This window comes from Molothrus aeneus, chromosome 31, assembly GCF_037042795.1.
Source record: "Molothrus aeneus isolate 106 chromosome 31, BPBGC_Maene_1.0, whole genome shotgun sequence".
Classification (NCBI taxonomy): domain Eukaryota; kingdom Metazoa; phylum Chordata; class Aves; order Passeriformes; family Icteridae; genus Molothrus; species Molothrus aeneus.
In genome coordinates this window covers 1,136,134-1,146,335 of record NC_089676.1, presented here as the reverse complement: position 1 = coordinate 1,146,335, position 10,202 = coordinate 1,136,134, and the positions used below count along the sequence as shown (strand labels likewise).

The window sequence follows — 10,202 nt, the reverse complement described above, 5'->3', positions numbered from 1 at the left end:
CACTGACAGGGGCCACACTCCCAGTACTGGGTCAATGGGCAGGCCTTCCTACATGCACCCCTTTGATTGACACCTGCCAATCACCCTGACAGCAGCATGGGGCTCAGCAGGGCCTGTCCCAGTGCCCTGGGGGATGCCCACCCTGGGGGATTGCTGCTGTCCCCCAGGCAGGGGACAATGCCACTGCCACCTGCTGCTGCAGCAGGCACCCCATGCAGTGGTGGCACGTCCCCAGGCCGGGCCATGCAGCCACCAGCCACACCCTGGAGCAGGGAAGGGCCCAGCCATGCCAGGGGCACCTCGAGGGGGTCCCCAGTGCTGGCCCTGACTCCCTCACAGGGAGCTGTGCAGAAGGACCATGTGCCTATCTCATCCCTGCCCTCACCCCCAAATCCCTGGTGTCCCCTCCTTGGGGCTTCCCAAAGGCCAGAGCCCCCCCAGCCCCTGCTCCCATCTCTTTCCATGGAAGAGTCACAGCTTTTCCCTTTGCTGGGGGTTTATTCTTCTCTGCAAGAGCAGCACGAGCTGGAGTTGCTGGCACAGGGAAGGGCACAGGAGCAGGGAAGGGCCCAGGGACACCTTGAGGGGGTCCCCAGTGCAGACCCTGGCTCCCAGCCCACAGGGAGCTGTGCAGAGGGACCATGTGCCTGCCCTCAGCACCTCATCCCTGCCCTCACCCCCAAATCCCTGCTGTCCCCTCCCCTGGGACTTCCCAAAGGCCAGATCCCCCCCCAGCCCCTGCTCCCATCTCTTTCCATGGAGGAGCCACAGCTTTTCCCTTTGCTGCGGTCACCCCCACAGCCCTCCCTGGCTGGCCCCAGCAGCAGCACCCAGAGGCACTCCCAGCTCTCAGGGATGCAGGGCTGGGCACTACAGGACTCATCACTGCTGGCTTCAGGAGAAGGATGCACCCACCCAGTGTCCCCTCCACACCCATCCCTGCCCTCACCCCCAAATCCCTGGTGTCCCCTCCTTGGGGCTTCCCAAAGGCCAGAGCCCCCCCAGCCCCTGCTCCCATCTCTTTCTGTGGAGAAGCCACAGCTTTTCCCTTTGCTGGGGGGAAAAATCACTCTCAGGGATGCAGGGACAGGGCACTAGAGGACACATCACTGCTGGCTTCAGCAGGCAGGAGAAGGATGCACCCAGTGTCCCCTCCACACCCAGGGTGTCACCAAACAGGGACTCACCAAGTTTGGGCTCGTTCAGTGCCACCCAGTGAGTGTGCCTGCAGGGCTAAAAGGAGCAGGGACACAGGGGCTGGCATGGAGGGAGGGCAGACACCCTGCTGCTTTGCCTCCCTCTGTTTTGGTTGGTCCTACACAAACACAGGCAGAGCAGCACAAGGGCAGGGGGCCGGTGCCCACAGCAGCAGGCAGAGCTCAGTGCCCTGCCCAGGGCTGCAGGCTGGCTGGGACACGATGCCCCCTTGTGCTGGGGGGGCACGGTGGGGGCAGCCCAGGGGCTCAGATGTTCTGGCAGCACGGGGCCTGCCTGCCCTCCTGCTGCGTGGGCAGCACCTGGATGGGCTCGATGGAGGTGGAGGGGCCAAACTCAGACTCTGGCTGTCCTGTGATCTGCCTCTGCGACACAATGTGGTAGATCTCTGCCAGAGAGAGAGAGGGGAAGGGGAAAAGTTCTTTAAATAAGTATGTCAGTGGGGGATCTGCTCCCTCCCGTCACAGACATCTTTTATGGAAAATCCTTTCCTTAGGATTGTTCCTCCTGAGAAGCTGAGAGGCCTCAGGAACAAAATGTAACCAATGGTTATCTGCTGCTGTGGAATGCAACAGGTGCATCTGGGATTGGTCTCATGTGGTTGTTTCTAATTAATGGCCAGTCACAGCCCAGCTGGCTCAGACAGAGAGTTCGATCCACAAGCTTTTGTTATCATTCTTCTTTCTTTTTCTATTCTTAGCCAGCCTTCTGATGAAATCCTTTCTTCTATTCATTTAGTATAGTTTTAATGTAATATATATCATAAAATAATAAATCAAGCCTCCTGAAACATGGAGTCAGATCCTCATCTCTTCCCTCATCCTAGGACCCCTGTGAACACCATCACACCCTCCACAAACACACAGCTCCCACCTCTCCCCAAGAAGGGGAGCAGGATTCCAACCCAGACCCCACCCAGGCCCCCAGGGGTTGTCCTGAGAGGACACAAGGACCAAAGCCATCCCTGCTTCTGTCCCTCCCTTTCCTGGTTGCCCCGTACCCGAGAGGATGTTGTGGAAAGCTGTCTCCACGTTGGTGGAATCCAGAGCGGACGTCTCAAGGAAGGACAGCCCATGCTTCTCTGCAAGAACAGCGTGAGCTCAGCTGGGTGCCAGGATCTCCAGCCAGATGGGAATGGAGCAAGGAAGGGCCAAGGGGAAGGGCCAAGGGGAAGGGCCAAGGGGAAGGGCCAAGGGGAAGGGCCAAGGGGAAGGGCCAAGGGGAAGGGCCAAGGGGAAGGGCCAGTCTGTCCCAGTGCCCTGGGTGATGCCCACCCTGGGGGATTGCTGCTGTCCCCCAGGCAGGGGACAATGCCACTGCCACCTGCTGCTGCAGCAGGCACCCCATGCAGTGGTGGCACGTCCCCAGGCTGGGCCATGCAGCCACCAGCCACACCCTGGAGCAGGGAAGGGCCCAGCCATGCCAGGGGCACCTCGAGGGGTCCCCAGTGCTGGCCCTGGCTCCTCCACAGGGAGCTGTGCAGAGGGACCATGTGCCTATCTCATCCCTGCCCTCACTCCCAAATCCCTGGTGTCCCCTGTCCCCTCCTTGAGGCTTCCCAAAGGCCAGAGCCCCCACCAGCCCCTGCTCCCATCTCTTTCCATGGAGGAGCCACAGCTTTTCCCTTTGCTGGGGGGTTACAGGGAGGGGCTGCACAGGATGGGGAAAGATGTAGGGGGATAGAACATAAGGAAATAAAGGGAGTATAGAAAGCAAATAAAGGGAGTATAGAAAGCAATCATACCCCCTAAAGAGTTGCAGCTGGGTTAATTATTAAAGATTAGAGCAGGCCTGATTTTAACAGGCTACACCTGTAGCCAATAAGAAGAGTGTTATAAAAGAGAGGAGTGGGTGGTTGAGGGGACTGGAGTCAGTTGGCTAGTGAGAATGAGGGAAAGTCAGTGCCTAGAGGAGCTGCCTACAAGAAATGTGAAGAAGGTACAAAACTCTATCAATATGGAACCCTTGGAATATGATGACAACAGGAAGATACCTGCAAAGCTCCTGGCCTCATCGGTGGGCACGGCCCTCAGGTGCCTCAGGTCACTCTTGTTGCCCACCAGCATGATGACAATGTTGGCATCAGCGTGGTCCTGCAGCTCCTTCAGCCAGCGCTCTGCGTTCTCGTACGTCAGGTACTTGGCAATGTCATAGACCAGCAGAGCTCCCACTGCCCCTCGGTAGTACCTGGGTGTCACAAACATCTTTGATCAAAAATCCTTTCCTTAGGATTGTTCCTCCTGAGAAGCTGAGAGGCTTCAGGAACAAAATGTCATCAATGGTTATCTGCTGCTGTGGAATGCAACAGGTGGATCTGGGACTGGTCTCATGTGGTTGTTTCTAATTAATGGCCAATCACAGCCCAGCTGGCTCAGAGTCTCTGTCTGAGCCACAAGCGTTTGTTATCATTCCTTTTTTTTCTATTCTTAGCCAGCCTTCTGATGAAATCCTTTCTTCCATTCTTTTAGTATATTTTTAATATAATATATATCATAAAATAATAAATCAAGCCTTGTGAAACATGGAGTCAGATCCTCATCTCTTCCCTCATGCTCAGACCCCTGTGAACACGGTCACACCTGGGCACAGGGAGGGGACAGGGAGGGCACAGGGTCACAGCAGAGCCCCAGGCAAGGGCTCCAGGGGATGGAGAAGGAGACTCACGCGGAGGTGATGGCGCGGTAACGCTCCTGCCCGGCCGTGTCCCAGATCTGAGCCTTCACTGTCTTGTTGTCCACCTAGGTCACAGACACGTTTCATGAAAAATCCTTTCCTTAGGGTTTTTCCTCCTGAGAAGCTGAGAGGCCTCAGGAACAAAATGTAACCAATGGTTATCTGCTGCTGTGGAATGCAACAGGTGCATCTGGGATTGGGCTCATGTGGTTGTTCCTAATTAATGGCCAATCACAGCCCAGCTGGCTCAGACTATCTGTCCGAGCCACAAGCCTTTGTTATTCATTTTTCTTTTTCTATTCTTAACTAGATTTCTGATGAAATCTTTTCTTCTATTCTTTTAGTATAGTTTTAATATAATATATATCATAAAATGATATCATATAATATATATAATGGATATAATAAATACAATATATAATATTATAATATATAGTATATTAAAATATAAAATAAAAATATATAATATAATATATAATACTATATATAGATTTATAGTACATTATATAATATATATTTTTATATATAATATATATTCATATATATTATATATAAACATATATAATGATATAGTAATATGATAATATATAATAGGTATAATATATTATTATATAATAATATATTATTATATACAATAATAATATAATATATTATATATATTATATATAAAGTATATATATACTTTATATATAATAAAATTATATATATTATATTAAAACAATACTAAAAGAATATATCAATAAATAGAATATATAAATAAGAATACACAGAATATAAAAATACATATAAATAAGAATACATATCAATAAATCAAGCCTTCTGAAACATGGAGTCAACATTCTCATCTCTTCCCTCATCCCAAGACCCCTGCAAACACCATCACACACCTGGATGCTCCTGGTGGCAAACTCCACCCCGATGGTGCTCTTGCTCTCCAGGTTGAACTCGTTGCGGGTGAAGCGGGACAGCAGGTTGCTCTTGCCCACCCCTGAGTCCCCGATGAGCACAACTGGGTGGGCACAAGCACAGTGTCAGCTCTGCCAGGAAAGGGGAACCCACATCCCACAGCCTGGCAGGGATGGGAATGCCCCCCATCTCTCCCCTCGCCTCCATCTCACCCAGGAGGAGCTGCCTCCAGTCCTGCCAGCAGCATCACTGCTGCCTGTAAATCCCCCTTGAGAAAATCCCCCTTGAGAAAATCCCTGCCATCACTGGGAAGTTACAACAAGTGGAGGGGTTAGATGCACCCCCCCCCAAAAAACAAAACAAAACCCTAAAAATAAAACAAATTCTATCATAAATTCCTCTCTCCGAGATCTATGACCCAAAAAACCATTGTTACAAAATTTAACTCCAGGAATGCCTAACCCTACCCTCCTTTCCCTCCCCCTGTGGGATGGGAAAGCACTGAGGATATGCACTGATGTACCCAAAATGGGCAGAAAAGCAGGGTCAGGACTGTGCAGGGAGAGCCAGGCAGAGCTGGGGCCCTTCTTGCCAACCCTGAGTGCCCTCCAGCCCTGAGGGGACACTGCAGGACTTGGAGACGTGGTTTGAAAGGGAGCATCCTCCTCTGCTGCTGCTGCTCCAGCCCATGAGCTGGGAAGTCCCTGGGTGTGGGTTAAATGCATTTTGTGCCTGTCCCAGATCAGGCTTGGTTCCTGTAAAACCTGGTGAAACAGGCTTTGGGGAGCTTTATCACACACCTCCCCAGTCAAGTTTGTTGAGTTTATGACTCAACAGGTTTTGGGTTTATTTTTTTAAGTTCTTTTTAATTCCTTCGCTGCTTATCCTGCTCATTGTCCATGTGCACTCAGAGCTGGTGCTCCCAGGGTCCAGCAGCTCTGCAAGCCAGCCTCCCCCAGCTTCCAAAGCAGGAGCAAAGTCAAATGGAAATGCAGTGTCCAGGGGCTTGGAGCTGGGCTAGTGCTGCCAGGGTCCAGCAGCTCTCCCCCATGAGAAAAGGGAGATTGGCACAGCTGGAAGCAGCATTAAATCCCCAGTTGCACTGAAATGGGAGCATCAGCAAAGCACAATGCACATTGCAGCTGTGCAAGGTCCCTTCCTGTGCTGCTGGAGGGGCTCAGGGTGGCTGAGGAGCAGCTCTGGCCATGGCTGCTCCTCACACCCTTCCTTGCAGCCCTGTGAGGAGCTCCAGGCTGTTTCCATCCCTGCAGGGAGGACAGAAAGTGCCAAATGCTCTTGTGCCTGGGCTAGGGGCTGCTGCTCCAGCTCCTGAAGCCATCCAAGCTCGGGGACAGGGGGCTCATCACCCCCACAGGCTGCAGCACCCACCCTGCATGCCTGGTGTGGCCCCAAGCCCTCTGGAGCCTGCCTTGGAGCTTGGTGGCACTGCCAGGATGGGCACTGTGGCAGTTGGGCTGGGGAAGCAGCAGCTCCATGGCCTGGATAACTCCTTCCCTCAGCTCCAGCTCGTAGCTGTGGCTCCCCTGCATGGTGCAAAGCCTCCACCAGTGCAGCTGACAAAACCCTCAGGCTGGTGCCAGGAAACCCAGCAGGAAACAGAGCAGCTCTGTGGGAGCACTGCAGCGTGCCAGGACAGCTAGAGAAGGAGCCAGGGGCAGCTCCTCCACTGCATCACAGAATGCTTGGGGTGGGTGGGACAGTAAAACCCACCTTGTTCCACCCCTTGGTTCACTATGCCAGGTTGCTCCAAGTCATGTCCAGCGTGGACATTTCATCAGCTTCTCTCTGCCAGGGCCTCCCCACCCTCACAGCCAAGAATTCCCTCCCAAAATCCCATCCATCCCTGCCCTCTGGCAGCAGGAAGGATTCCCCCTTGTCCTATCACTCCATCCCTTATCCAAAGTCCCTCTCCAGCTCCCTTGGAGCCCCTTTGGGCCCTGGAAGGGGCTCTGAGGCATTCCCAGAGCCTTTTCTTCTGCAGGCTGAATATCCCCAGCTCCCCCAGCCTGGCTCCAGCCCTTGGAACATCTCTGTGGCCTCCTCAACTTCTTCAAGGAGCTCCACACCTTTCCTGTGCTGGGACACCTCACCAGAGTGGAGCAGAATCTCCCCCTCACCCTTTTCCCAGCTGCTGGGGACAATTCTCAGCTGCTGCCCACTGCAGGGAGGTCTGAGAGGACCATGGCAACCTGGATTACCCTGGAGAAGGCAGCAGGAAATGCAGGCCAGGTTCGTTAGCACTTTCCCTCCTTCGAAGTTTTGATGCGAGCTCGGTTTTTTACCGACAGGAAATTGCTGCTTCCCCAGCCCAACTGCCACAGTGCCCATCCTGGCAGTGCCACCAAGCTCCAAGGCAGGCTCCAGAGGGCTTGGGGCCACACCAGGCATGCAGGGTGGGTGCTGCAGCCTGTGGGGGTGATGAGCACCCTGTCCCCGAGCTTGGATGGCTTCAGGAGCTGGAGCAGCAGCCCCTAGCCCAGGCACAAGAGCATTTGGCACTTTCTGTCCTCCCTGCAGGGATGGAAACAGCCTGGAGCTCCTCACAGGGCTGCAAGGAAGGGTGTGAGGAGCAGCCATGGCCAGAGCTGCTCCTCAGCCACCCTGAGCCCCTCCAGCAGCACAGGAAGGGACCTTGCACAGCTGCAATGTGCATTGTGCTTTGCTGATGCTCCCATTTCAGTGCAACTGGGGATTTAATGCTGCTTCCAGCTGTGCCAATCTCCCTTTTCTCATGGGGGAGAGCTGCTGGACCCTGGCAGCACTAGCCCAGCTCCAAGCACCTGGACATTGCATTTCCATTTGACTTTGCCCCTGCTTTGGAAGGGATGAGCTCCCCTTGCATTAAAAACTGAGTTCTCCTATTCTTTTAAGGGCTCCAGAGACCACCCTGAGACCCAGGAGGGGCACGAAGAGCCTGTGGTGAGCTGCTCCCAGGGGAAGAACAACAGGAGATGCACAGACACAGGAGCACCATGTGCTGAAGGCCCCTCAGAGCCACGCAGCTGGCACAGCACCGGCTGGGAAACGCAGAACAAAGCAGCTGGGAGAGCTCCTGCCTGGGCATCCCACTCCAGGCACCACTCAGCATCAGAGTTTCCCCCAAGCAGGTGCCAGAGTAACTCCAGGCAGGAGGATTTTCCTGGGCAGCAGCCAGGGGAGGTGTGCAGGGAGCCAGGGGCTGGAATTACGTCCTGGCGCTGGCTGGAATTACTCAGGGCCTTGCGGGCAGGCCCGTGTGGGTAGGCTGACTCACAGGTGAGCTCACACCCTGGGTTTTACGGCTCAGGAGGCTGTGGCATTGCCAAGATGTCCCTTTGCTTCCCCAGCGCTGTTTGGGCCACAGCAGAGTGCATGGCATGCACAGGATGGGGGTGCCAGGCAGAAATGCCAGTGTCGTGTCTCCAAGAGCCTGTCCCTGTCCCCCACCCTCCCTGGGCACAGCAGAGAGGTCAGAGCACGACCAGCACCAGGAAGGATCCCTGGGTGCTCTCCCTGCTCTGCAGCAGGGGTTCCTCTCCTGGGGGAGAGCACTCAGCTCTCAGCTGTGCTCCCTTCACCCAGTGCCGCAGAGCAGAGCACCCATGGGTGCTCAGGGGGTGACACAGCACCCACAGAGCAGCCCTCCCCAGCACCCTGCCCTGGCCATGGCCACCCTGCCATGGTCACAGCCATGGCTACAGCCACCCTGCCATGGTCACGGCCATGGCCACGGCCACCCTGCCACGGTCACGGCCACCCTGCCATGGTCACAGCCATGGCCACAGCCACCCTGCCATGGTTACCCTGCCCTGGCCATGGCCACCCTGCCATGGTCACAGCCACCCCACCACGGCCACCCTGCCCTGGCCACACCTCAGCCTCACCAGCACCCACCCTCCTTCACAGCTCACTGGAACACCACAACAAACCCCCCCATCCTGTCCTGTGAACTGGGAGCTGAGTGCTCTATCCCAGTCCAAGCCCCACCATGAACTGGGAGCTGAGTGTTCTATCCCAGTCCAAGCCCCCCTCTCTGAACTGGGAGCTGAGTGCTCTATCCCAGTCCAAGCCCCCCTCTATGAACTGGGAGCTGAGTGCTCTATCCCAGTCCAAGCCCCCCTCTCTGAACTGGGAGCTGAGTGCTCTATCCCAGTCCAAGCCCCCCTCTATGAACTGGGAGCTGAGTGCTCTATCCCAGTCCAAGCCCCCCTCTCTGAACTGGGAGCTGAGTGCTCTATCCCAGTCCAAGCCCCCCTCTCTGAACTGGGAGCTGAGTGCTCTATCCCAGTCCAAGCCCCAGCTCCCGTCCCACGCCGGGGGTGCCCGCAGCGGGCTCAGACCGGGCACGGGCACAGCGGGCACGGGCAGCAGACCCACCTTTGAAGAGATAATCGTACTCATCGTCCTTGCCCCGCATCTCTCCCAGCACCACAGCCCCGCTCCCACTGGGCCAACTGGGATTTCCGGCCCTTTCCAGACCTGCCAGGGGCTGTCCCCAAGCACCCATTGGTGGCCACAGCCTTTCCTGCTCCGCACCCATTGGCGGCCGGGGCTGCCCGTCACTCTCAGGTGTGCTCACCTGGGCCAGGTGAGGGGGGCAGGGACACGCCAGCACCTGTGTGCGCTCCTGATGGGGACAGGGCGCCCCGCACAGAGCCGTGCGTGGGACACGGAGCGGGGCTGGTGCAGAGGGAAATCGAGTGAAGGAAAACGCGAGAATCCAGCGGGAATTATCCCGATTCCGAGGGGTTTCAGATAACCGGCAGAGGCTGCGTCATCGTCTGAACTGATAAAGATCAAACAGGGGACCCAAACTGGGAAAGGCTGCGTGGAGAGGGGGCACAGGGGGCACGGCTTTAGGGTGGGAAGGGGCACAGGAGGAATGGCTTTAGGGTGGAAGGGGGCACAGGAGGAATGGCTTTAGGGTGGGAAGGGGCACAGGAGGAATGGCTTTAGGGTGGGAGGGGACACAGGATGAGCCCGGCTTTAGGGTGGGAGGGGGCACAGGGGGCACGGCTTTAGGGTGGGAGGGGGCACAGGAGGAATGGCTTTAGGGTGGGAGGGGGCACAGGATAAGCCCAGCTTTAGGGTGGGAAGGGGCACAGGGGGCACGGCTTTAGGGTGGGAGGGGGCACAGGATGAGCCCAGCTTTAGGGTGGGAAGGGGCACAGGGGGCCATGGCATCAGGGTAGGAGGGGGCACAAGGGAGCCTTGGCATCCAGCTGGGCAGCTTTGGAAGCCACGATCTTCAGCACATTATGAAGGCGGGGAGACCCAGGGCGTCGACCACAAACACGCAGGAATTCCAGCTCAGTAAACCTGCATTTCACAAGTCCTTTAATGATTGTGTCACGCCCCTGCTGGACACAGAGCTGCTCCCTGCCCCGTGGCACCGGGCCCTGCTGGGA

At 55.8% G+C, this 10,202-nt stretch overlaps 1 protein-coding gene across 1 annotated transcript; it reads right to left on the bottom strand.

Moving 5' to 3' along the window:
* Positions 1–1,463: 1,463 nt before the first annotated feature.
* LOC136568236 (ras-related protein Rab-11A-like) lies at positions 1,464–6,158 on the bottom strand. The gene is made up of 6 exons (XM_066568144.1): positions 6,122–6,158; positions 4,776–4,897; positions 3,880–3,953; positions 3,209–3,402; positions 2,216–2,296; positions 1,464–1,603 (listed from the first exon to the last, which is right to left on the bottom strand). The coding sequence occupies exons 1-6, from the start codon at positions 6,156–6,158 to the stop codon at positions 1,464–1,466; spliced, it is 648 nt and encodes a 215-aa protein (XP_066424241.1).
* Positions 6,159–10,202: the final 4,044 nt, after the last annotated feature.